The 27,899-nt window shown below is 43.0% G+C and overlaps 6 protein-coding genes across 6 annotated transcripts; 5 read left to right on the top strand and 1 right to left on the bottom strand.

Annotated features, from left to right (window-relative positions):
- Positions 1 to 286: 286 nt before the first annotated feature.
- INS49_015355 (uncharacterized protein) lies at positions 287 to 2,162 on the top strand (the record flags this gene model as incomplete). The annotated part of the gene is made up of 5 exons (XM_043176036.1): positions 287 to 515; positions 695 to 747; positions 822 to 1,347; positions 1,467 to 1,599; positions 1,667 to 2,162. 5 exons carry the CDS (start codon positions 287 to 289, stop codon positions 2,160 to 2,162), a joined length of 1,437 nt encoding a protein of 478 aa, XP_043019491.1.
- Positions 2,163 to 3,077: 915 nt separating this feature from the next.
- On the top strand, positions 3,078 to 4,172 carry INS49_015354 (uncharacterized protein; the record flags this gene model as incomplete). Its single annotated transcript, XM_043176035.1, has 1 exon — positions 3,078 to 4,172. One exon carries the CDS (start codon positions 3,078 to 3,080, stop codon positions 4,170 to 4,172), a length of 1,095 nt encoding a protein of 364 aa, XP_043019490.1.
- Positions 4,173 to 4,507: 335 nt separating this feature from the next.
- INS49_015353 (uncharacterized protein) lies at positions 4,508 to 5,671 on the bottom strand (the record flags this gene model as incomplete). The annotated part of the gene is made up of 1 exon (XM_043176034.1): positions 4,508 to 5,671. The coding sequence occupies one exon, from the start codon at positions 5,669 to 5,671 to the stop codon at positions 4,508 to 4,510; it is 1,164 nt and encodes a 387-aa protein (XP_043019489.1).
- An 11,081-nt stretch (positions 5,672 to 16,752) lies between these two features.
- Positions 16,753 to 17,418, top strand: INS49_015352 (uncharacterized protein; the record flags this gene model as incomplete). The annotated part of the gene is made up of 1 exon (XM_043176033.1): positions 16,753 to 17,418. The coding sequence occupies one exon, from the start codon at positions 16,753 to 16,755 to the stop codon at positions 17,416 to 17,418; it is 666 nt and encodes a 221-aa protein (XP_043019488.1).
- A 3,472-nt stretch (positions 17,419 to 20,890) lies between these two features.
- Positions 20,891 to 24,007, top strand: INS49_015351 (uncharacterized protein; the record flags this gene model as incomplete). The annotated part of the gene is made up of 1 exon (XM_043176032.1): positions 20,891 to 24,007. One exon carries the CDS (start codon positions 20,891 to 20,893, stop codon positions 24,005 to 24,007), a length of 3,117 nt encoding a protein of 1,038 aa, XP_043019487.1.
- Positions 24,008 to 25,514: 1,507 nt separating this feature from the next.
- Positions 25,515 to 27,536, top strand: INS49_015350 (uncharacterized protein; the record flags this gene model as incomplete). The annotated part of the gene is made up of 7 exons (XM_043176031.1): positions 25,515 to 25,790; positions 25,859 to 26,164; positions 26,250 to 26,391; positions 26,442 to 27,181; positions 27,239 to 27,250; positions 27,305 to 27,329; positions 27,388 to 27,536. 7 exons carry the CDS (start codon positions 25,515 to 25,517, stop codon positions 27,534 to 27,536), a joined length of 1,650 nt encoding a protein of 549 aa, XP_043019486.1.
- Between the last annotated feature and the right edge of the window lie 363 nt (positions 27,537 to 27,899).

Raw genomic sequence — 27,899 nt, 5'->3', positions numbered from 1 at the left:
CATTTGACCACCACTGTCACCGTGCCGTGCCGTGCATGCCCAGCGTGTCCAATGCTGGCGATCACCACCGCCAAGCCAGTCAGCCACAAGGTATTGGCCCGCCCGTTACAAATTATTCACAAGCTGCATGCGGTAATATTTTAGCGTGCACGGTTGAAGCGCTGCTAATCGTCTGGTATACAAGAGAACTTTAGTTGGATATATCTTTTCGTCCCCGGTCGCCTCATGACACTTCAAGTTTGCCCCCACGCAGTCTCACGACTTGCTTCTCAATTCAATTTGAATCATGGCGGGAGTCTTCCTCGAGCCGTCCTGTCCTCAGGCCCATAGCCTCACAGAGGCTGGGCTTGCCCATCGCGTCTTCCTGCCAACAGACACCGACTACACCTCGCGGAATGAATCGTACTGGAGCAAGGACGCAAAGCTGCGACCGGCCTGTATTGTCACGCCTCGGTCGGCCGAAGAAGTGGCGAAGGCAGTATTAGCTCTCAAGGCTGGAGGACATACATTTGCTGGTAAGCCTGAAACTCAGCCAGGAACCCGCTATCCCACCCGAAACCCTGAGACGTCTTGTTGTCATTTCCTCCTTCACCACCAAGACGGATATCAATTTCGGCGACTGCTATCGAATACTTGATAGGGCACTTACTGCAGCCCTCCAAAATGAATCTCAAAGCATAGCTGACTGTTGTAGTCCGAAGTGGGGGGCATGCCAATTTGGGTAACAATATTGACCAAGGCGTGACTGTAAGTGAGATCCGAATTTTTGTGTATCCTGTTTCGGAACTATAGCTCGAGAGCTGACCTTGTCTTAAAATCAGATCGACTTGGGATTGATGGCAGATCTCACCGTCGACACCGACTCGGAGACCGTCCGCTTTGGGCCCGGAGGCCGCTGGGCCGACATTTACCACGCCCTCGCCCCGTATGATAGGATCGTCGCTGGCGGCCGCGAGGGCCAAGTCGGTGTGGCCGGTCTGATCCTCGGCGGCGGCAAATCCTTCCTCACGGGCCGAAAGGGCTTCGCCTGCGACAATGTGCTGGAGTTCGAGGTTGTACTTGCAGACGGCAGCATTGTGAAAGCCAACAGGGACGAGCACGCGGATCTTTTCCGCGCGCTGAAGGGCGGCTCCAACAACTTCGTGATCGTGACGAGCTTCAAGATGGCCATGGTGGAAAACAAGAGGATCTGGGGCGGGATAACTGTCTACTCCAAGGAGCATCTTCCAGCAGCGATCGAAGCGACGCACGATTTCACAGCGAACGCCGCTACACACCCTGACGAAAATTTAGTCGTTCTCGTCTCACACAACCCGAATTTTGAAGAAACAGTCATATGCACGCTCTGTTAGTAACAATCCTGGGATCCTCAAGTATTAGGGCGAGACCCGCCTGCGGCCTGTGTTTGCGGTGGGCTCCTGAAAGGAAGCGAATTCTTACTAACTGCACTACACTTTCCGCTCTAGACGCGAGCATGAATGGCACGGAGAAAGCGCCGGCGTACAACAAATGGCTAGCCATACCTGAAATCACCACCAACGCCGCAATTACAACAGAGGCAGAGATGATAGCAGCGAACAACACACCCGGAAACTACCAGTATGGCCTTTTCTTACACCTGCCTCCGATCCAACGTGAATATTCTAGATTCTAACATTCTCAATAGCGCGATTTGGTTCACTCTGACCTTCAATAACGACACCCGTATCATGACCAAAGCCTCAGAGACTCATGAAGCGCTCGTACAAGAAATGAAAGTCATCGTCCCAGATGGCAACATGCTCTCCCAGTGCATATTCCAGCCCCTCCCCAGGCTCTACACCGAAAAGTCCGTCGAGGCAGGGGGCAACGTGCTGGGCCTAGAGAGGCAGAAGGAGGACGGCGTGCTGCTGTTGGCTTTGATTGAGGTCCCCACGGCGGACCAGCGGGCGGCCGCATATCCCAAGGTCAAGGCTTGGATCGAAGAGATTCGGGAATTTGCATCCAGTATTGGCGGTGCCCAGGATTGGCTGTATCTGAATTACGCAGACCCCGGTCAGGACGTTCTGGCTAGCTATGGAGCTGAAAACGTCAGTTTCATGAAGAAGGTCGCGGCTAAGTATGACCCAGAGGAGGTTTTCCAGAAGTTGTGTCCCGGAGGCTTCAAGCTTTCGGATGTTTGAAAAGGAGACTTCATGATCATTCACGAGATTTCATAAAGGAGAGGGTAACTCAACGGCCATGAAAATTGTTTGAAAAGTCCTATAACAATACACGAAAACGTGCCAAGCATTAGTCGTATGCTTGAACCCTTTTGAGCGGCATTTTTAACAGTTGTTCACCGGGTAAAGTTGCGGACCGTGATTGTGTTATAACAGCAATGCTTTCAAGCGACTTCTCAAGGGTCAGTCCAACGGGCCAAGTCACGGACCGGAGCCCCTAGCTTGTGCAGATCACCCCGCAAACCATGATACGACGGTATTCAAGTACCTTTTCTTGGTATTGACTATACGAGCGATCATATTCTGTTACGATGCTCATCACTGTGGTCCGTTATATAAGAGCCACGGCTTCTGTGGCCTGTAGCCTTCAATTGTCCTCGCCTCGCGTAACAACTTCCCGAAGAGACCCCTGATGCAGTCTTGTGACACGTCACTAAGGCATTGTAAGCTCCGCGACAACATGTCCCCTACAACGTCTTCACAGAATTTAGCATTTCTACTTTTGCTCCTTCTTTTTGCAACGTTCGCTCAGTCAAAAATGAATGTTTCAGCCAGCATTCGGGTTCATGCAGTCCCGGAGGGTGTGGCAGCTAGCAACGACTTCATCGTACGGGCTCGGATCGCCGGATCTGATACGTGGTCTTCTTTGCCTTCATATTCTGTGAATGGCGCTGAGCATAATCTTACCCGGAACGAATTCAATCAACATCCCTTCACTGTCAGCTCTTTGGATTACAACCACGGCCCGTTGGAAGTGCAAGCTCAGTAAAGGCTGGTGCGGTCTTCTCTGCGTTGATCAGACCCATCTCCTTGGGAATCGACACTACCATTGAGGGAGATGTTATCAGCTTTACCCTTGATCGACAAGTGGACCTCATGCTGGAAATCAACAACTATAAATGGCAAGCATTGCACCTTCTTACCAATGAGGTCGACGAAACCGCTCCCGCCGAAGACTCTGGAAACGTGTGGTATTTTGGGCCAGGACTTAACAATGGATCGGCCTACGCAAAGGTTGATGGCGGAAACTTGACAGTCCCATCAGACACAACCACATACCTCGACAGCGGGGCATTCCTCAACGCCAGAATTCTGTTCAACAACGTATCCAACTCTGGCATCCTCGGGCATGGATTTCTCTACAACTCGCCCAATGGCGGCGCCATCCTCATCGAACGCTCATCCAGCATTTTTGTCGCAGGGGTCACCGCCCTGAACGCGAGCGGCTTCTCCCTCACGACAGGTGAGGCAAAGAATGTCCACATCAACCGTTACCGATCCTTCTCATCCGCCGGAAATGGTGATGGCCTCGATTTCTTCTGTTCCCAGGATATTTTGGCCGAGAACTGCTTCTTGCGCAACTCAGACGACACCCTAGCCATCTACGGTCATCGCTGGGGTTACTACGGCGAGACCAGGAACATCACGCTGAGAGATTCGGTCTTGTTGCCAGACATTGCACACCCGATCAATATCGGGACGCATGGGAACCCGGAGAGCCCTGAGACACTTAGCGGGATCCACATCAGCAATGTCGACATCTTGGATCACAACGAGGCTCAGATGTGGTACCAAGGTTGTATCGCGGTCAATGCTGGCGACGCGAACCACGTGCAGGATGTACTGGTCGAGGACGTCCGGGCGGAGAAGATCACAAAGGGCCAGCTTGTCAACCTCCGCGTCATGCAGAATGGCAGGTGGACGACGGCGCCGGGCAGCAGTATCCGCGACGTCACGTTCAGGAATTTGGAGCTGGATCTGGAGAATTCGGAGACTGTGAACCCGTCGCAGATTCTGGGATGCAATTCGAAGAGGAATATCCAGAACTTCACTTTTGAGAACTTGAAGGTTGGTGGGGAGTTTGTGCACGAGGGCATGGCCATGCCGCGGTGGTTCTTGGTTTCGGATTATGTTCCTCTGTTCGCTAATGAGCATGCGTTGAATGTCTCGTTCAAGTTGACGGAGGGGTAAAACAACACACAGAATTAGATAGAGCTATCGAAACTCGGCCAGAGATTTGGCGAGCATCATTCTGTATCCAGCAGGGTCATCGACGAACCGGCGAGTCGCTTCGTGCAGAAGTGGTCGTGGGTGGGCGAATTGTGGAGATTTTTGTCACCTTGCTCCTCCAACTGCTGCTTTTTAAGCCCTCTCGACTCGGACGTATAGCAATAGAAGACACGCACGAGCATGCCGTTCAATAGTCGACAAGTCTGAACAGTGATTACCGCATATCCTATCCGCTTCCAAGGTCCACCATTTCGCAGGTTAGGCTCACGAGCTCTTGTTTTGGCGGCCACTGTACATCATCGTGACAACTGCATGGATGTGGAGCCGAAAATCGGCAACCCACCGCCCGGTCTGCACTCGGTGGCTCCATCAGTGCTAGTAGCCAACGATCTCGCCGCGTTGTTGAGGTAGTCCTGTATGAGCCCGTCGCCGCAGTTGCCGTGCAGCAGGATCTCACTCTTGAGAGCAAACACGTCCGCCTGCAGGCCCCGGAGGGTCGTCGACAGGTGCTCGTGTCTCGCCGACTCGGCCTTCTCCGTGGCCTCGAGCTCTGCGGCCGCGGCCTTGGTCTTGACGCGGCACTTGATCGCGGCAGCCCTGTTGCGGGCGCGCTGCTCGGATCGTGATGCTGCTGGAGGCGACCGCGCGCCCCGCTGCATATCGTTGCTGGAAGCTGCCCTTCTGGAGCTTTGTGGTCGGATTGGATTCGGGTGGGCGTCTGTGTCTGGCGGATCAAAGCTGACGTTGGGGGCAAGGGGCACGGGGGAATTCGATGGATTGGTGGTGGACGTCGGAGGAATTGTCAACGCTGAAGTCTTGCACTTTAAACTCGTCTCTTGACATGACCCTGCGGCACCGCACTTCTTCCTCTTGCGTGGCGAACTGGGCTGCGGCGAGTCGGCGCAATTTTTGTACTTGGTCTCATCTGTCGTCGCGTTCGAATGGGGTATGCTCTCGGTCCTGCAGGTGTCTGGACTCCAGACGTCCGTCTTCAAGATGCTCGACCTTGTCGTTGTATTATCACGGCCTCCAGAACCAGCCCGCGGATCATGCCGCCATGGCGTGCCCGGGCTTGTCTGCATCAAATATTCGGCGTCCATTTGCCAGCCATTTGATGCCATAGGGCCGATCCCATTGGGGGAGGCGTCGAATGGACGAGAGACAATAGGAATGGGCGACGGGTAAACTGCCCCTGCGAGCGGCAAGTCGAGTGCTGCCGCTGCTCCGGTGGGCCAAGTGTTGCTTAGAAAAGATGTGTCATAGTCGCAGGCATTAGTGAACGTTGATGAACTGTATGTGTTTCCGAAAGCATCGGTGTAACAGTCTATCGGCAGCGCATTGGTGTTCTCGTAGCCAATGGAGCTCGGGCATGATTTACGAAGTTGAACTTCAGCCTCACCACCGCGTGTGTTCAGAGGACTCGTCATGCGGTAATCGTCGTGTTCTGGTACAAGGGACATTTGTGGCAGGAGACGTCCTGTCCGGCAGCTGCCGTATTTCAGCTTCGGTGGAGTGATGCCGGTGTGTAAATAGTAGATGCTTGCTACACTCCAGGCGACAAGAAAGGATCAAGAATAGTCTGAAGAAACTGTCTATGGCTTGAATATGACTTTTAAGGTAATGTCGTATACACATCACTATCGTTACTCCGCGCCCCCTCCGTTGACCTATATTTGAACGACCCTTTGGGTTACGTGTGACATGGTCGCTGTTGTTGGCAAGTACGACCCTCGTCACTTGAAAGGCTACTTTAGTTATCCCCTCCGGGGCACGTAGCCTCTTAAAACTTAGATAGAATAATACCAATATATGATTGCTTCCCATATAATTATTGTACATATGAGAGACCTATTAATACTAATTAGTAATCATAAGTACCATAGATTAATAAGGTAGAAGAGGCAACCCTATAAGGATTTCCTTAACTTAAAAATTATATTTTCCTTATTAATAAGCGCTATATAGCAATAACTGCTTCTTTAGGCCTCCCTATATTATTAAACTCCCTAAGCAAACATTATAAAGATTAAATAAACTAAGTGGCATTTCTTGCAATATTTATATGCATATTTATTACTATTTAAGAAATATATATTTATTATATATAAGACTTTATTAAAAATAAACCTATTTTTAAATCCTCTTTAAGACCTAACAGAATTTAATAAAGCTTTGTTTTATTAAATGAATAAAGCTTGCAACTATCATAATTATTAAATAAATAAAGCTTGCAATTATCGTAATTGCTGGAGTTAATGCAATGCTATATTATAAGCAAGCATAAGTTATGCATTATGCTTCTAGCTAATATAAAAGAACCTAATAATAAGAGAAAGCTTTAGCTTTTAAGGCCTAAAGGAATTAATAACTTTTTCCTCTTAATAATTATAACTTGCTTATTATTAAACTACTATTATTAACTTACTCTTAAATATTACCTATTTTATTAATAGCTTACTCCTTATAATATTTACTATGAAAACTTGCAAGCATAGCTAATAATGCTAAGGAACTATCAGCTTTTATTAAAAGGTATATAGTTAATAAGATACTTGCTTAAACTTTAATTAACCTAGCCTATTGTAAATATATTAACTTAGAATTATAGTTTACAGCCCTTGCATAAAGAGCATTAGTAAAATATTTAGTTATTTATTTAGCAAGTACTTTAGCAAGTTATATATAATAAAACCTTTATAATAATAACCTTTTCATTGCTTATTGCAAAGATTACATAATATAAATATAGATAATATTTAAAATATTACCAAATCCTTGCTAATAATGCTTAAAAGTCTTTCTTTAAATATAAGGCATTTATATAAAATGTAATAATTAACTTATGGCATTATAATTAATTACTATGGCTTAAGCTAAGGAAAGATTAAAATGGATTAATAATAAGCTTTATAATGCCCCGTTAGCCTTAAAATTAAGTATAAATAAATATTATATATAACTTTAAAGATAGTAACTATAAGCATAGCCCTTATAAGCATTATAAATAAGCTTTAAATAATGATAATTACCAAGAGGATAGTCCCCAAGGCAATATTTATTACCGCCACCAGCTCCAAGCGCGCAATTATAAAACTTAAACTTAATAATGCAATTTATTAAAAACCAATATAGCCAGCAAGGGCTATTATTATTAGCGGAAAGATAAAAATAAAGCTTATACTAAAAATATATATTATATTTAATATAACCTTAAACTACCTTAAAAATGCCTTTACTAAATAAGAAGTATAACCTATATAAAACTCTTCCCTTATAATATATTTTTAATAAATGCTTAAATTTAATAAAGTTAATATAATTTATAAAAATCTTTAATAACTTTTATAAGTATATTAAAGATTTATATAACTTGCTAAATAATAAAATAAAAATATTTTTTAATATTTACTATTATGCCAAAATTTAGCTAAGTTAATTCTATATAGTTTTTCCTTAAATACTTAAAGATTAAGCTAAGGCTTATTACCTTTATTTTATAAATTAAATTAATATATTTATAATAATATATCTTAAAATTAAAATACATTTTAATATAAATCTTAATTATTAGCATTATTATATAAATTAAATAATAATAATATTTATAAAAATAAAAGCATAAAACTTAAATAAAGATTTATATAAAGTTTTATATTTAATGCTTAATAAGCTATAATTTTATTAATAAATATTAAGCTAAGATTATATTAAGGAAGATAACTTAAAAATAATAGTAATTAAAGCTTATAAAGGAGTTTTTAAGCTAAAAATGGCTCTTTTTAAGCTAACTTAACTATATAAAGAGTTATTTTTAAACTTAAGATTTGTAATAAAAATATAGCTTAATTATATAATTATAATTTATATTATGGATAAAGTTTTAAATTAATATTATATTAATTATAAATATAATAATTAAAAGCTAAGGAAAGGATAATAATTGCAATCTTAAGCATTTTAAGGAAATTAAAGGTTTAGCTAACTAAACCTAAGCTATTTAAGCTTTAAGTAGCCAAGATCTTATAGCATTAACTATAAAACTTAAAGTAATAATGCTTATAAAGAAGAAAGAGGAGAATAACCTTAAAAGAAAAGATATTATATTTGTAAAAAGAAGGGATGCTAATTAATTAAACATTTAGCTAATAAGTAATATTTAGCAAAAAGAAGCTACTTAATATAATATAAATATAAAGATTATAATAATAACTTTAATACTTTTTTAAGTAAATTTAAGGGATATAAAATAAATAATAAAGATAAATTTTATAAATATAAAGATAAATAAGATTAAAATAATAATTATAATAATAATATTTATATTATAAAGATAAGACTTAATAAAGAGGTTTATTATGCAAATATTAATTTCTTAGCTAATAAAGCATTTATATATTAAATTATAAGAGATAATATCTTTTAAATAAAGATAATTATTATAGCTAATTAATTTATCTTAAAGAATAAATATAATTAAACTCATTTTTAAGGAATCCTGTTAAACATAAAAGCATTATTAATATCCATAGCTAAACATAAATAATTTCTTGCATTATAATAAGAAAACTTAAAGTATTAAATTAATATAATTATTATAAAAAAAGCTAAAGTTAAATTTAATAATAAGATAATTATTAATTTGTTTGGTATAATAAAAGTTTCTATCTTAATTAATTATATTAACTTCCATATTATTTAAGCATAAACCCTATTCCTGCTTTGCTTAGCAAATATAAATAAGCTTTAAGTATATTATAACAATATTATAAATAAAATGATTTCTTTTAATAATATAATTATTATATTAATACTTAGAAAATGGGGTTACCTATAGTTTTTCTTAAACTAAACTATTAATGCTATATATTTCCTTTTAAAAATAGAAATGAGGAAACTTCATTATTGCTTTAAATACTTATTAATAAATTAACTATGCTAAATGCTTAAAAAAGCTGGTAATTTAAATATTAATAAATAAGCAATAATAAAGATTAAGAAGATATATTACCATTATTAAATAAGCAGATTTGTGCCTAAGCATTTTAAGTTTACATTATGCAATGATTATAAATTTAACTATGAAATCTTAATTAATGTAATGTATTTAAGTGGATATTTAGTTCTTTACGTTATGGATTAAGCTATTGCTTTTTAGGGAGCAAAATTCTTAAAATTTATGTTTGCAAAGACTGCATAGCCAACACTGTAAATGCTCTAAATTAATATATATTAAGGATTATTAAATATTATTAAATATAATATAGGAATAAACTTTGCATTTTTAGAATTCCATTTAAAGGCATAAATAATGGGAATTAAATGTAAATAAGTTCCCGTAGAGGTATATTGGTTCATTAGGAAAGTTAAAAGATACCATTAAGCTCTTAAATAAGTATATAAAATCTTATATACTGAATTGCATAATAGCATAAATAATGATGTTATCTTGTAAATAGCTATAAAAGTTATTAATAATATTGCTAAACTAAATAAATTGGTCCCTACGCTCTTAATCTTTAACGCCTACTTATAAGTATTGCATAAGTTACTATTATTACTATTAACATAAAAGTAAGCGGAAGCTATTTTAAAAGCTATGAAAATGCTATGAAAAACCATGATTAAATGGTAAGTGCAGGATATATTAAATATTAAGATTGAACTTATCTTTAATATAGAATATTTGCTATAATATAAAGTTTGCATATAGAGAGAAAGAAAGGGATGGAAGGGTTTATATAAGGTTATTACTATAAATAGCCATAATATAACCTTGGATATGCTAAACGGAGTTGCAATGTTTAAGTTAACGGTTATTTAACTATACTACCAAAATAATAATAAGGAAATGTAATCCTTATAAGCAAAAGACTTAGCCATAAAACCTTAAATACAACTTATTATGCAATTACCATTACTAAAAACAAAAGACTGCATTATTATATTATATATCTTAAAAAAAGAAAATAAAAACTATAATTTAGTAATTAAATTAAAATAAGATAAAGTTATTATAATATTAAGCTTATTATTTAAAGAGTTTAATTAAATAGAAATTAATAACCTTATTATTAAAGATGTTTTTTAAATTAAGAAATGGTTAGCAAAGCAATATAATAAACATTATCTCTTTAAGTTTTGCATAATATAAAAGATAAAAGGTAAAATTATAAAACCCTATAAGAAATCTTAATTTATTATTTAAGGTTATAATAATGATAAAAAGGGATTAATTTTAATGCAAAGCCTAATTATTTAAAGAATAAGTTAATAAATAATCTTTATATTTATTTCTTTATTAATTTAAGAAAAAAGCATAATTTTTATACTTTAAAATATTACTTAAGCCTACCCTTAAGCAAAGTTGGAATTGCATAAAATAATCCTTGCAAAGTTATTAAAGGAACTAAAGAATAAATACTTTTTAGGCATAATTATCTATATTATTTAACCCTTATATAGCATAGCAAAATCTAGCGTTTATTAATTTAATATATATTAAAGACATTACTAATAAAAGCTTAAGATAAACTGCTTTATATATAATCCTTGCTTAATAATTATAAAGCCTATATAACCCTTTAAGATAATAAATATATAAATAGATAATATATTAATTCTATTCATATTAAAATTCTAGAATAAGGAGGAAATTAAGATAAAAGCTGCGAAATTATAAAGAAAATTAAAATAAGAGTTAACGCTTAAAAACTTAATAAATTATAATGGGGCTTATATAATTATAAATACTACCAGCTTAATCATTACTTAATAAAAGGGATAGGCTAATAAACTTACCCTTATTAATATAATAATTAAAGACGCTCCCTAGAAATATTTAAAATAAAGAGCCCATAAAGCATATATAGCTTTAATTTACTAACTAAAAGCTTTATATAATCTTTTAATAATTGCATAGGTGCAAAACTCAAAGGTAAGAAATTACAAAAGCCTAAATATACAACTATTATAGTAAATAAATAACGTTATGTAAGGAATTAAATATATACCCCTTAATCTTAAAATAATAAAACTTTTTATATTTATAAACAGATTATTTATAAATAATTAAAACTTAATATCTTAATTTAAATATATTATTATTCTTATAAATAAGATTTACAAGAAAACCAAGGAATTTATAATAATAAGTAACATTTTCTATTAGTTATTAATAAAGTATAAATATATTACTTAAAGTATATTAATAAGCAAAATTTATAATATAGTAAATAAAGTAAATATTAAAATCTCCTTAGCTATAATAATTAAGATGGTTATAAGATAACTCTTATTATTAAATATACTTTTAATTATTTATATAAACTTATATAGCTTATATAAATACCTTATAAAGCTAAGAATAATAAAGGAAAAGCGCTTTATAATTAATATTATATTATTATGAAAATTATATAAAATAAAAGAAATTACTAAAGTAAGGTAAATAAATAGGAAAGATAACCCTATTAATATAATAATAAAACCAACTTTAAATATTGCATTATAAAAGCTTATTAATAATAATAAGCTTTATATATAAATAAATAGGTTAATTAAGAAACTTAAAGTAGCTTTTTTTTGCTAAGGAAGAAGCAACTTACCGCTAGCACCCTTTTCCTTTTAACCTTGCCGCTGCTAATTATAAAACCTTATACCTTTTAAACTTAAACCCTTAATATAAACTTTAACCTTTTATATTTTAATTAAAACCTTCTTAATACCTTATTTTATATAAAATAAACCTTATAATTATTAATATTATTAATAATTATTATTTTAAAGTTAACCTTATTATTATTATTACCTTTCGCTATTATTTATTAATAAAATATTAAAATTAACTTTTATTAAATTTATTTATAATTTATTAACTTCTTTTATAATTAAAGAATAAATTAATAATTATTATATAATAATTATAAAGTTTTGCATTATAAATATTTATTTTAATTATTAAATTCTTATAAAATCTTTTTTCTTTTTATTATAATGGAGAATATTAATAATAATTTGTAAGAGTTATTTAATATTTTTATTAATATGCCTTATAAAAATAATAATAGCAAGTAAAATTATTTAGCAAACATTGCATTTACTTCCCGCGCTAAGGATATACTTAGTACAATTATTATTATGGCTGCCATTAATATAGTTAGTATTAAAGGTAGCCCTGCTGCAACTCTTAATCAGAATTAGGATTCCCCTATAAATATTATAATTATAATCCTAATTAATAAAACAAGCTTTATAATTACAACCTTAATTAATAAAATAAATATTATAATTATAACCTTAATTAATAAAATAAATATTGCAACTGCATTTCCATTAAGCGATAAGATAAAGATTGAAATTATTACTAAGGTTGTAAGAAGGGCTAAAATTGCCTTAATTAATAAGGATAAAGATAAGCTTATTAGTCTTATTAGTTCTTATGGCAAGGTTATTGCTAATAATGCTTATTTAATGGATGTTAATAAGGATGTTAATAATAATAACTCTTGTTTACTTAATATTAATGGCAATTTAATTATTATTAATAATAAAGATAATTAAAATTAGGTTAATAAAATATTAATAAAAATTATAAAGATTGCCTTTAACTTTACTCTTATGCTAAGCATTAAAAAGAGCAAGCTACTTATTAAGGCTAACTTTTACGGAATTATTAAAATTAATAAGCTAAAGGCTATAATTATGGCTTAAATTAAAATACTTTTCCTAAATAATGTTATTATAATAGCTATTATTTAAATTATTAACAACTTTTAATATTAAGATAAGTAAATATTTTCCAATAATATAATTAAAAAGCTATATATTTATATTAAAAGCATTAAAACTCTTAATATAAGATTACATAACATTCTTAATAATAAAAATTATTAAAGCAATTATTATTTTAAATATTAAATTATTATAATCTTTATAATAAATAACCTAATAAAAGTTTTAATCTTAAGTATCTTTTATATATATTAAATTAAAAAGATTTAGCTATTAAAGAATTAAATTATTATGCTAACTTAGCTTTAAAACTTTTTATATTAAATTACTAATAAGCATATATAAGGCTTATATATAAAGGGACTTATTAAGAAATATGCATTACTACCTAAGCAACTTAAGCAAAAGATAATTATTAAGGAAATTAAAAAGAATAATAAAAAGTAAAAAAAGGATTTAATAAATAATTAAATTGCTTATAATGCTTAGTTTTAGGAGGATAAAAAGTAGCTAAAAGAAAATAATTTAAAGTAATATTAAGTATATTTTAGTAATAAAAGTAAGGATAGAAATAATAATATTTATATTATAAAAGTATATAATAAAAATAAATGCAAGCTAAAGAGTTTAGCATTAACTTTATAAGCATTAACTTTCCTTATAAAGAAAAGATTTAGAATTAAGGCCCTTACATAAAAGTTAATAATCTTTATAAAGAAGCAACTTTAAAAGCTAAGTATTAAGAATAATAAATATAATATTTAAGGAATGGTATAATAATAAAGGTTATAAGTTTAAAAGGTAATATAATGGTGAGGGTTGCTAGGACTTACTTTAAAATTTATAAGTTATAATTTTAAGCTTTTTTAGCAATGCTTTCTTATAATAAAGATTATATATACTTAATATATAATAAATTATAATTTTGGGGCTAATTATAATAAGGATTATATATACTTATTAAAAGAAGAGAAAAACTATGAGTATTAGCAAGTATAACCCTTGTTACTTAAAAGGCTACTTTAGTTATCCCCTTTAAGGCACGTAGTCTCTTAGAACTTAGATAGAATATTAATACATGATTGCTTCCCATATGATTATCATACGTACGAGAGACCTACCAACAGCTATGGAAAAACTCTCTCCCATTGAAACAGCTGCGAGCTGGAGCAGCCAAGAACGGTCAAATGGACCGGAAATACAACGTCTAAATCGGCAATTCAATGGCACAAGCTATGTTCCAAGGATGAGGGGCAGCATAGGGCGACTTCAGAACAAGGATCTATATGGCAGTGCCCAACAGGCATCAACAGGGGTGGGTCATTGACTTTCCTGGGGGTGTGGACAGGACTGCCGACCAGAGGAATGAAATTGATGAGATGTAAGATTTCCGAGGCGCAGCATCATATGTAATATGGTTTGAAGCCATGATCAGCGATAGGTCGGGGCTCAGAAAACGAGACCGATTTCATGGAAAGATGACGACTGGCTGTTGTGATCGAGAGCTGAGGGGCTGGATTAAACCATTCGGACGTTGCTCGTTCTGGCTGGGGACCCGGGTCGCGGAACACGGACCACCCACGAGTGTTCCTACATCGGGATTAAGAATCCGGGTCAGCTTGGGCCTTGGTATGATGAGCCCTTCCACAAGACCCTGAGATCATGCAGTGCTTGCTGCACGACATCGGTGGCGAACATGTACGCGGTGAAGATTTACTGACGATGAGTTCGATCTTGAAGAAAGATCTAGTACCCGAAGGTACTGCAGGAACAACAATTAGACTATATTTCTGGACAATTCGCATGGCGGCATCGATCGTGATCGGGAGGCAAGAAGTCATACAGGGGCGCTGAAAAGAGGAGCAAGCAGCCCGGCAATGGAGCAGAGGAGCTGTGCCTGTCAAACCGGGCTTGGCCGGACAGGGTTCCGTCACCTCTAATTGGGCAAATGCAGGTTGACAGGTCCGGCAGAGGGTCGTCTGAGATGGGTGGTTCTTGTTTCACGCCGCAGATGAATTGCAGGCTCCTCGCACATGCGAGAGAGGGTTTAAGGCGACGATGCCCCGACTTGGAGTTGGGTGCCGCTGACAGGACCGGTTTACTTCCGCCACGTCTGTTTGAGGTTGGCGTCAAAGCCTCGCGATGAACACCTGTCGAAGCACAGTATCACAACTCTGCAATTGGTATTGCCATGGGCAAACATCAATTCTGTCAATCCAAAAGGCTCTGTTTGGCTGATGACTGACCTCGTGAACAAAGACCCATACCTGGGCGGCAAGGAGTCCTCGCTCATAGCAAGCGAGTGACAGTAGCCTGGCAGCCAGAACTTGATTGCGCTGGTGAGATGTTTGGAACGAAATTCAATAAAAACCCAACATATACCTCTTGAGCTTCACCTTCCGAGGACCAAAGATATTTCCTGCACGATCTTCTGGTGGCATGACCGAGCAGACTGACTCCGTCGTTTTCGCAGGCCGGGTGTCACCCCTCTTTTTCAGCTGTTCACGCAGACCGATGAATCAATTGGCGACTGGAAAAGGAAGATAGTACATATCAGACGTCACTGACCTTCTGAACAAGGAGATTATGAGCTTTTCCAACGACGGTCGTTGCTTCAGCCCACTTCAGCCACTTTGAACATCTGCAGAGTCATACATGCCATCTAACGGCCTGATTTGTGGCATGCACATCATGAATATTCCGACTCAATGGGATTCATGAATCTGAAACGAGGCGCCATTTTGTGATGGTAATTATGCCTGAGACTGAGGGCTCGACAGATGCAGCTTGCACGACCTCGCACATCCCAGTGAAACTCACAAAGCAGGCGTTCCCATCCACACGACGGAATGACCAAACGTTGGATATTTCTTTACTGCTCGGAATATATGATACGGCACAATAGTGTAATTTGCAAACAGGTCTTCGTTCCCTTCACTCGCTGGTTGCTGCTTGCTGGTTGCTGGTGAGTAGTTGAGAGCCTTGCAATCTACCGCGGAGATGGAATGATTTCCAGCTGCTGGTCAGGACCAGCTGGTTCAGGTCCACCATGACAGGTTGCTGGGACTGGAGCTGTGACTCAGTCTGAGAAGTGGAGCAGAGGCGCGTCCATGAGTAGCAGTAGCCAGGCAGTCTACCTAGGTACTTGCAAAGATTGAATCGAGTAGTGGTTTTTGCAGTAGTCCAACGATGTCCCGTGGGACGCACGCTAGACTAAGGCGATCGCCGTGCAGTTAGTGCAAACAGATCTCCGCGTGTAGCTCCAAACCAAGATCTGTGCGGGCAGGTACTTCCGGACATGCGGCCCTCCAAACGGCAGATTCCGCTGATCGCCCAGCAAATTTTCCCGCCCGGCCTTCCCAACGGGAGAGGAAAGGAGCTCCAAGCCAGCGCGGGAACGTCTCCAAGCTCCCGGATGCAGGGGAAGATAAGCCTTCCCGAGGACTCATCGATCGTCTGCCAAGCTGAGGGATTTCTCAGGCCTCAACGCCTTGTTTTGCTCCGGGTTTTCTCCCTTCTCACCGACATGACTTGACAGACGCAGGACCTGATACGTGGCCAAGGCACATTTGCAATGATAAGAGGACGTGTGTGCTCCCACCTCGCGCAGCTTCCGAGACCAGGCACTTGCTCCACTTCCTCCTCCCCGTCCACAGTGGGGCTTGCTCAGAACCTCAACCTCAACCTCAACCACAATCTCAGCCGCATCTTTCAACAACGCCCCTGCAGCTCTCACCCCGGGCCCCGCGGTCAAAACTTCTCGCCCAACCTCGTCGCACACACCACCGCCAAGCGCCACCTCAGGAGCATCATGTCCGACGAACAGATCTCCCGCTACCTGCAGCAGACGCACGACCGTGTGTTCGAGCACAACACCAAGTGGGCGGCCGAGAAGAAGGCCCAGGACCCGGAGTTCTTCTCCAAGCTCAGCGCGGGCCAGAAGCCCGAGTACCTGTGGATAGGCTGCAGCGACTCGCGCATCCCCGCCGAGCAGATCACGGGCCTCGAGCCCGGCGAGGCCTTCGTGCACCGCAACATCGCCAACCTGGTGTGCAACATCGACCTCAACGTCGCCTCGGTGCTCAACTACGCCGTCGAGCACCTCGAGGTCAAGCACATCGTCGTCTGCGGCCACTACGGCTGCGGCGGCGTCAAGGCCGCCATGACCCCCAAGGACCTCGGCATCCTCAACCCCTGGCTTAGGAACATCAGGGACGTCTACCGGCTGCACGAGCACGAGCTGGACGCCATCAAGGACGAGGACGCCCGCTACGACCGCCTCGTCGAGCTCAACGTCATCGAGCAGTGCCGCAACGTCGTCAAGTCCGCCGCCGTCCAGAAGTCCTACGCCAAGAACCACTTCCCCATCGTCCACGGCTGGGTCTTTGGCTTCAAGGACGGTCTGCTTAAGGATCTCAAGTTCGACTTCGCCGCTGCCCTGGCTGACATCCAGAAGATCTACAAGCTGGCGGAGTAAGTGGCTGTAGATTGAGCTGTGGCTGGCGGCGTTTAGCGGGAAATTTTGGCGTTCAGAGGGGGCTTAGAGGCTTGTGGGCTTACTGGTCGGCACGGTCGGAAGGCATGGCTGCCTGCCTGCCAGGGCGAAGGGGTATGCATCATTGGGAGCGAGGGAGGTCATTCGGATGGTCCAGAAAAGTACATGAACAATGGGCCCTGTTGGTGCTGAGGTTTAGCATAAGATATAGCGAGATGTCCTTCCACGGCTTCTAAGCGCTTGACAATACCTTCCACACCTTGATCACAGGGCAACTGCACGATGCGAACCTACAGCCACATTTTTCGTGATCTCAATGCATGGTCTGCGGCCTTCACAGAGGCATGGGCTGATGGTTGTTGTCAAGCCGTCGACATTAGCCTGAATATTCATACAGCAAACACCCATGCAGGGAGCTTGCACTTGCAAGGGCTATGCGTATTCAAAGCCTGCCATCCCCTCCCACTGCCTATCCGAATATTCAAGATGGCTTCTTACAACTCATGAGTAGAAGATCTCCGTGCACCAACCACCGTTCAACACAAAAAGAGATTCAAGTCTCTCACACTTTCTCACCTGTGGTCATGTTCTCCACCACCTCCTCGTGGTGGTCGCCGGCCTTCCTCAGGGCCAGCCCCGATTTCGACAACCAGTCGCGATTCACCTTTCTTGTTCTGCCAGGACCGAGATCCGTTGGTTGAGGATTATGATATCGATCTCCTCCAGCGTCCTGACGCATGTCCCTGGTAAAAGAACCAGAAACATACTGAGGCAGTAAAATACAGCACACCAAATATAATGGACAGTGTCTTTCGGAGTGTGGTCAAGTTTCTGCAAGAAATAAGAACGGGGTGACTTCTTGTGAACGTGCCATGGTAAGGTAGCCAGGTTGAGGGGGAGAGGGGAGACACTTACAACTTATGTTAGTAAAGGTACATGCACGAGGTGTGAACATGCCGAGGGAAATGTTGAAAGCGTAGTTGCTCAACGCAGCTAGAATCATATTGGTGACACAAGTGCTCAGGGATTAGACCTCTGCAGCGGATACCCAGCAGACAAGGACCGGCGTCAGGACAGTGAGCCGGCACAAGAAGAGGATGACAGTGATGGCTGGCGGGCCCTTGTTTACTGAGATAATGAATTCGGCGTTAGTTGAAATCCCCACGGCACGCAGCACGTAGACGCCGCCTGGCCATTTCACGTGTGGACGACGTGCATAAGTTCTAGGATGCTAGCGCTGGCTATTCTAAGATGATGCAGGTCCACTGAGGGGCTTCTAGGACAAATCTCCAAATTTCAACTAGCATTGAAATGCGAGCGCAAGCCAAGGGCAGTTCGTCTAGCCGTAGAGACCAGTCCGACATAGTTTCAGTTTGTCACGACGAACCAACTTAAGCGGATCTTGACGCATGAAAACGATGGGCTTTCCCGAAATTTTGGGGCTCAGCAATAATTCAGAATAGAAACGGCATGACACGTCGACACGGAATGAGCATGTTGCCAAGACAATCACAGCCATTCGCCAGCGTTTCCTTGTTCTTCCCTGATGAGTTGAGTCAAGCCGATCTCAACTCACAATTTCTGGGCCTGTCCGGAAGGACAAAGACCCAGCACGGTGCTTGAAAGAAAGGTCGGATCTCCGGTGTACTATGGAATACATGCAGCAGCGGCCACCGAGGTTGAATATACTACACCCAAGGCGACATCCGTTGCGTCTGTGAAATCCTGCAGGTTCCAATTTCGGAAGATTCGCACGTTATACCTCAGGATTGGGGAGATGAGAGCCAGGGATGCCATCAACTTCGTTTATTACCACTTAGCAAGCCACCGCCGCCAAGCTTGCCCCAGCTCAGTAAGCGGAAATGACCTAGAGATATCATTTTCCCTTTATTTCCATGATGTCGACAGTGATGCAGGCAGACATCTAGCGATCACAAGTGAGCTTGACCCAAGCAAGACATCCCGGCTGTCCAGAGCCGCTCGCCTTGCAAAGGATCTGTCTATGCAACAATCCACTCGAGTGATCTAATGCGAGGTGTATGGGTCCAGTGCAACTTACACAAATGTGTGCCAGCACGTGCACAGATCCGCCCTGGGAATAGGGGAGTGACATCAATCGCATTGCCCTCGAACGGCATGCGGTCTTTGGGCACTGAAGCAGCACGGCGACGGGTTAACGGAGACGCAAATCCAAGTATTAAAAAATGATATCAACAAAGCCGGTATCAATTCTGTCATCGTCCGATATCTCCAATTCATGTGTCGAAGGTAGACGTGTATATTTTGGATTAGGAGATGGGGATCTGGACTAATTCGTTCATAGGGGACCTGAGATGATGATCGGAATTAGAGGATATTGCATCAGATCAAAAACAAATTCAAATTTCTACGTGTACCTAAAACCAACTTCTTTTCTGTTTTACATTTCGGCTTCTTGACAACAGAATATACCAACTTTTGGGTCGAAGATGCCCATTACTACTGTCTCTCAAGCTGTAGCCAGACATTTTCTAGCTTAAGACAACACACTATTTCCAGTTAATGTATTGTACAATATGTCTTACAGATAGAGTTAATGATAGAAAAGGCAGGGTGCCTGCCTGTAGGGCTGGTTCTGGTGCTATTAGTATATACTATTTGTATCCAATATCATGAAGAGAGTCAAGCCGGTATCAAAAGTTGACTAAGGTTTGCAATTGCATCCTCACTTTCTAGATAGGAACCACATACCCAGGCCAGAGGTGGCAATCCCACCACACGATGAAGTAATGAGGGCAGCGCGGAATCCTCGAACTGCTTATGATTATTTTGCTTCGAAATAGCTAAGTCTCTTCCATGAGCGGCTGGCGGCTTTGAAACCTTTCAACTCGCACATCTACCACAACTTAGCATAGTTTCTTTAGCTCAAGGGCGGCAGCATTTTCCACACATTTGAAGGACAATACATTCTTTCTTCCTTTTGAAGTAACTCATTAGTTCCCGCATAGCGACCTGTCCAAGGCATTCATCGCCCAACGAGCCGCATTGTCCCATAACAATCAGTATCCAGGCCAACATGATCACTCCATGCCGTTTAACTTAGTTTTCACTCAGTATCTGGAGCTAGACCAATTTTGAATGCATCTCGGGGATCTCGATAGCGACCATGGAGATTTTCGAATAAAGAGAATTCTTCTGATCTGAAATCTATAAAGTGTGACATGAGAATCCGTCTTCAGAATGCGAACATTCTCGTCACCACCCACTCCCACAACCTTCTACCAAGCACTCAAACAACCCCAAAGCTTCCTCAAAGCCATACATAGCAAGCGAGTTCCTGGTGAAATTGATTGCAACCGGGAAGTCTCAGGTGAGTATCGTAAACTACTATCTCTGCAGGACAGAGAAAGTGCGCTACGAAATTGATAAGGGCGTGGGTACTCGACAACTTTCTTTGAGACTAAACGCGGCTACCATGTCTCACCAACCGGAAAGACACCTTCATAGCACCAACCCTGTGTTCAAGGAACCCAACAATCTAGATGTCATAAACGATGCCATTGTACTTCCATCCGAACGTGAATTAATATCATCGTCAGCAGACATACGGGTCTGCAAGTATGCGATCTGCATCAGTAAGGACAACATTCCCGGCTTGTTGCCCGAAGACAAAGACTATAAGGTCAGACACTTCGGCGATATACCGAATCTCATGGATAGCGATGATCTGTCACAGCCTATGACTTTCGAAAGCTTCGTGGGATTAATTCTTTCCCAAAGCGATCTGAATGTCACGCAACAATCCGTCAACGTATGGGCCACAGCTAACCTCAACACACCAGCTGTGCGCATTGGGTCCAACAGGCAGTTTGCTGATCTCTTTATTAACTACAACGATTTGTTCCACAGGGACCCATTGCATCATTCGATTTTGTACTTCTTCGTCGATTTCAATGGGCCCTCAGGCATCGTTCCGTCGGGGAGCACCCGCCAACATACCTCGCCGCCGTTTCTCGGGGATCAGGTAGTTGATGAGTACACCGCCGCTGGGGGTATTTCACCCAAGCACATTCCTGCGACTCCCACGGGCTATGAACCAACGGACTATATTATAAGCCGTAGGCATGCTACTCAACCACATGATCAGGTTCTAGAACCATCTCCAGTCCAGCCGAAAAGGGCCAAAACATTAGAGACTGGTAAGCGGGCAATCAACAAGCTCATGGTCGCTGTCAAAAGCGTTCCCGAGACCGTCAAAGAACTGGTATCTCCGAGAGAAGCCCCCCAGCAGAACACTGTGCTCACACAGCTGGCGTCTAGGATCGACCAAGAGGACTATCTAACGGGTCTGCTGCCCAAGACAAACGGTAGCCCTCAACGTCAAGCTGTCATTGACGCATACCAGGCTGAGCAATTTGAGCGTTTCGCTAGGTTTTTCCCTCATATCGACCCGAAGCAGCGCGAAAATAGACGAACCATCCGCTTCAAGCACACAGCCCTCGCAGTGACACCCCACCAGTTCACGAGAGCAATGGAAATTTTATTCCAGGACGATACGACAGGGGGCTTGACGGGTGGCATCTTGGCTTCGGAGATGGGTTCGGGGAAGAGTTTCGTGATCCTCGGGGCTGTAACGATCAGGGCGATTCTCCATGAGAATGAACGAAGAGTAAGACGGGAATGGGAGGAGGTCGAGGCACGCGAACGGACGTTGAAGAAGGGGGTACGACCAGTGAAACTTAACCACCTTCCCCATAACGCTAGGCGAGGCGTTGGGCTCAAGTGTCCGACGCAGTCTGACCGCCCAGCAGACTGTGTTTGTTTTTGCGTACCGGACGGGCCCACGCGTACTCAGATTTCCAGGCTCAAGCGTGGGGCTGCTCTCATCCACGTCCCCAGTGCTTCCATGCCGGGTTGGATTGAGACACTCGAAGAGGCTAACTTCAGTCGCATGGCATATAACGTCCAGGTTTTGTATTCGGGCCCGCCGCTTTCGTCGAGGCTCCAACCGGGCCCCGAATTTCTCAAGGGCAAAAACTCTAGCGTTAACAACTGGAGCATGGGCGCGGTCCTGCCTGAGGGTCGTGCTGGCGGCATGATTTCAAGAACTCAAGATTTAACCTGGTTCGCCCAACCTGCGCCGCTTTCCAACCGTCTGGCCATGGCTATGGAGACTTACATAGTGGTCACATCGCACAATAGCACCCAGCTTAGAGATCTGTATAGTTGGGATATCAAAGATTTGTCTCCTGCGCCACAGAACTGTCAATTCCCTCCTGGCGGCCTCTACGCACATCCGTTTGGGCTTACGTTCATCGACGAAGCTCATAAAGTGCTCCAGAAAGACAGTATGCCTTTGCAGATGGCCGCTTTGAGCCGCCAAATCCTACCAACCCCGTCAGCAACAACGGTCGGCGATGTATGGTTAGTGAGCGGAACGCCTTTCGGGGGTCAACTCAAAGACCTTATCGCGGCTATAAGCTACCTAGCCCCCGACCGTGCGGACGATGCGAGGGCTCTGTTGGAAGCTTATGATGCGATTGAGCCTGCGATGACCAACACTCCCAGGACTATATTCGAGGCGCTCTTCAACAGGGTCTTTGGTGGCCAATTAACTATCCGCGACGCCTGGGACACCACGTTTATGGGGTCACGCATCACAGGAATTCAGAAGGTTCAGCCGCAGTACATCTCGAGAGAAACCCCACAGAGCAATCTGCATACCGTGCGAATGGTAATGACTACCAAGGTCACTGCGGGCCCTCGCGATGCCTATTTCGACACTCTTCAGAAGTTGAAACCTAACACGCAGCTATTGTACCTTCTCTCGATGTTTCCATCTGCTGCCAAGGTTCTCCTAGATTCGCCTGATACACCCTTTGCGGACTGGGACATAAGGACAATGATCCGGAAGGAGAAAAACACGACAGGCGAGTCGCTCACATCCAACAAGACTTTTCGTTCCCTCGCTGAAAAGCTTGCCCGGAGTCCCCGGAGCCCAAAGCTTCAGTACATCTTGGATGAGCTGGACCGGATGGAGAGGGACCGCACGCCGCGACCACAAGTCTCGAGGGCTGGGTCAAGTGCCCATGTACAAGACGACCCCGCGCTGAAGAAGATGGTGATCATCACGCCAACGGTCTTCACGGCTGTCATGCTGTACATTATCCTGGCCCGTAACCACCCCCGCACCAAGCCCCTCCTTTATCATGGGGACCTGAAGCAGAGCCAGCGCTCGGATGTCCTGAGGCGCTTCAACAGCCTGCGAAAGCGCGATGGGCCGGCGCGAGTGTTCATCGCACCCGCGTCGGTCGGTTCGGAGGCGCTGAACCTCCAGATCGCAAACAGGCTCATCCTCACGAGCCCGCTGCTGGACCCTAACCAGGAAAGCCAGGCTCTTGCGCGTGTGAATCGTGTAGGACAAACATTGGACGTGCAGCAAAAGGTTCTGCTTCTGGAAGACAGCCCGGTCGACCGCATTGTTATTGCCCACAGAGCTAATGCGAAATTCCTGAACGACCCTTTCAACGTAGCGGAAGCTGTCAGAGTTGTCACTTCGGATTCTGACAGTGCCAGCACCCTGGCCCCTTGAGGTCTGCGGCATTGACTATGACATTGCTCTGAGAGCGGATAGCTCATTTTTTCAGTGGTTGTGGGATAGCTGAATGCGACGGAGTTGCTGCTGTAGTAGTAATTTTGTCCTTTTGGGATGCAGTTTAGATATCTGTTTTGGGTAGTCTAATTAAACGATGAATGAAGTAGAACGAAGTAATTCCTTAGGAATCACTCTGTGGACTTCAGGACACGGTGAAATTTGCAGTATTTACGTGACAGTCGCAGCAATCTTTCGGCCTTTGAAGTCAAAGATTCCTTCACATATAATATGTAGCGGCTGGTCCAGAGCCCAATCACACCAAGCTTCAATGTCAAACCCCTAGCTGTAAGCCTCACAGTGTCCCCAGAATCCTCTAGCTCGTCGATACAATGCAACTTAGGCCTCTTGCGGCCCTAAACCCCATACGTAGATGCTTCACGCCGTACCATACCGTCATGTCGCCTATTCTTCGCGTGTCTCTCGCGATCAGGTATGTTGCGTTGGCAATAGCTCAACGGGAGGGCGGCGACGCCACCTTGACCTGGTCATCAGGCTGAGGCACCAGTACAATCCTGCCGAGGTGGGTGCCAGCCTGTATGCCTCCTTCGACTCAGGCATTCAACAAGAGTGTGTTGTACGATGATCTGCGGCAGACAACTGCTTCGACCAACGGAGTTAATGGTTCGGCCGAGGAAGCAAGCCCCTGTTGTGATAGCTAGCTAAGGCTGTTTGAGCGATGGCGGAACCCACAATCAAGAAGGCTCGAATTGTACCTGTCCTAACATCATTTCAATGAAAAGAAAATAACGAATCAAGTCTGTTTATTTACCGAATACTTGAGGTTGACCTGAAGACTTGAATAGGGCAGCAGTACAAAACAAAAATGATCCGCAGTGCAATGACGAGGGACGTGACAGAATCGAGAGTAAGTGAATCGTGGTTTGAGATATAGCAATATCTAGGCGAGACACATTGATGTTGGAGCTACATAAGATGCACTGAGTCCTATTCCTGGGCAGTAATGAGTGCAAAGCTGATGATAATATGGGGACCGACTTTTTGTCGAGCTGGCTTGGAATGCGATGGTCTTCCCACACTTCTGGTAGAAAACTCATACAACCTTTCACTTGTACCCATAGCCACATTCTATTCTCAAGTGCTGTAACTATCCGAGCCAATGCTGCCATGCTGATGTGCTTAGGCTACATACTACGCTGTGGGTTTGTTGCGTCGCCACCTCTTGCCGGCGACTTCTTTACGCACCGCTGCCGAGCGTGTGGATGAAAAATGCCGAGGTCCACCGCTGCGGTCCAGCGTATCTCCGCAGTAGTCCCAAGCGACATGGACTCACACCCCGCATAACCAAACCGTAAACTAATGAACATCTCCACGTTCCATTTCTAAAGTGACGCGCCTGTGGAAAGACGTATCTCGAACCTCACCTGGAGTAGGCCCGTTTTTCATCTCTTTTTTCTGTTGAAGCTCGATTCCAGTCCGCCCGAACATGACGAACCCAAGTATCAATGGCTGGCAGGCTCGCGGGGCCGAGAAACGAGCACGGTGCCAGAGTCTGATACCAAAAGCCTGGGAGCTGCCATCGGCGCTCGTGCAGAGCCTCTCACATCCACTCGAGTCGTCAAAGAACAACCTCATCGAACTTGGAGTCGCCCGCCGCTCAGGTTTGCTCACGGAGAAGGAGCTTAGAATCACGGAGGCCTATGATGTCCAGGGCCTCCTCAAAGCGCTTGGGTCCGGGGAACTTACCTCGCTCGAGGTGACAGTGGCATTTTGCAAGAGGGCAGCAATTGCTCAGCAGCTGGTCTGATTGACCCTCGCTTGACGTTGCAGTCTCTGCCCTTGATTGCTGACGTTGATGTGCAGACATCTTGCCTCACGGAGATCTTCTTCGAACAAGCCCAAGAGCGGGCTCGACATCTGGATGCCCTCAGGGCAAAAGGCGAGGTCATCGGCCCCCTCCATGGACTGCCGATTAGTCTCAAAGACAGCTTCCAGGTCCGCGGTACTGACGCAACTCTTGGATTCATTGCCTACCTCGACCATGGCCCCTCCCAAGAGAATTCGTACATGGTAGATACCTTGCTGAACCTGGGCGCTGTTCTGTATTGCAAGACCAATATACCCCAGACACTCATGGTATGTTGTACCGTGCTCTCTTCCCACACTACGTAGCTTTTTCTGCTCTTTCCCAATTTTCTCGCTAAACTGACCGCTTTTCAAGACCGCCGACTCGCACAACAACGTCTTTGGCCGAGCTCTCAACCCTTGGAACACCAGCCTCACTGCAGGAGGGTCCACCGGTGGCGAAGGTGCTCTGATTGCGTTCCGGGGCTCACCCCTCGGCGTAGGCACTGATGTGGCTGGTAGGTCATCCGTCTTTTGACGAGCGAGAGCAGAAGTCTGACACGCACAGGGTCAATCCGCATTCCCGCTCTGTGCTGCGGATTGTACGGCTTTCGACCGACTACATGCAGAACTCCATACGGGAAACAAGCCCCGATCGCCAACCCGGGCCTGCGGACTATTCTCCCCTCCGCTGGACCTTTGGCAAACGACATAGGCGCCCTGGAGATATTCCTGAAGTCGGTGATCAACTCCAGGCCGGCACTGCTGGATTACACCGTGGCGGACGTGCCCTGGAGGACCGTCGGCCCCCCAAAGGCAAAGCTCCGGTTTGGCGTCCTTGCCGAGGATCCTTTGCTGCCTTGGCATCCCCCAGTCAAGAAGGCCGTATCTGACACGGCAGATCTACTTCGGGCACAGGGGCACGAGATCGTATCGCTGACCGCTCAAGAGTGCCTTACTGCAGCAAGCTACGACGTGGCCACTCAACTGTTCGGTCTCGATAAGACATCGGCTGAGATACTCGTTAAGGGGGGCGAGCCCCTTGTTCCGTCCTTGGTCTTCATCCGGGACGCCATGAAAGAAGTCAAGTTCGACCGGGATTTCTTGCCCGACACCAGGGGTATCAAAGATGGATTGGAGAGACTCTCGATTCTCAATATTAAGAGGTACGAGATCCAAGATCTCTGGAAGAAGACGTGGGTGGCCCGCGGACTCGATGCCGTGATAGGCCCCGGCGCGCAGACAACGGCAGTCGAGCATGACATGTATGCGCTAGCTCCGTACACTTGTCTCTTCAGCTTTCTTGATGTAAGTGCCATCGAATTCCGAGCCTTGTGTGAGGTCAAGTGGCTGACATCTAGACAGTACCCTGCGTGTGTAATTCCCGTCGGCCGGGTCGAGAACCCAAGTCCAGCGGAAAGCCTCGTAAAGCACCCAGGTCAGACCGTGCCACCGTGTAAGTGATTTCAGTGACCATCCCTTCGTTATGTACCCTATTTTTAACAAGGGGATAGACAAACCGGCAAATCTGGAGGGTGCCCCCACGTCCATCCAGGTTATCACCACGACGATGCGTGACGAGGAGTGCCTGGAAATTGCCAAGCTCATCGACACATACGTGAAAGCCGAAAGAGGAAATGGCGCAAGCGCTTCCAAGCTGTAGATACCTGGTTGCCACCAATGACTTTGAAGGCCTTTCCAGACAGCTCAAAGGTTTCAGAAATAGTAAATAGCAACAGCCATCTGTTCCACGTAGATGGCAACATTATTACGATAAATATCGAAACACGGCAAGCACACTACCACCTGGATGGTTCCGCATCCTACATAACACCTGAATACACGCATCTTGCGCCGAAGATGGGCGCGACTTGTAACAGTCTGTACTTGTCAATTATTTGCAAAATCAAAGAGGGCTAGGATGGTCTTCGCAGGCATCTGACGCAGGGAACTAGAACGAATTCTCAACTGTTGTCATACAGGTGTTTCATGAGAAATGCAGAGTGGTATGTCCGACGTCACATCA

The sequence above is a fragment of the Diaporthe citri genome (assembly GCF_014595645.1).
Source record: "Diaporthe citri strain NFHF-8-4 chromosome Unknown scaffold_9, whole genome shotgun sequence".
NCBI lineage: Eukaryota > Fungi > Ascomycota > Sordariomycetes > Diaporthales > Diaporthaceae > Diaporthe > Diaporthe citri.
Note: the sequence above shows the minus strand (reverse complement) of the source record. Positions and strands in the feature narration are given on the sequence as shown.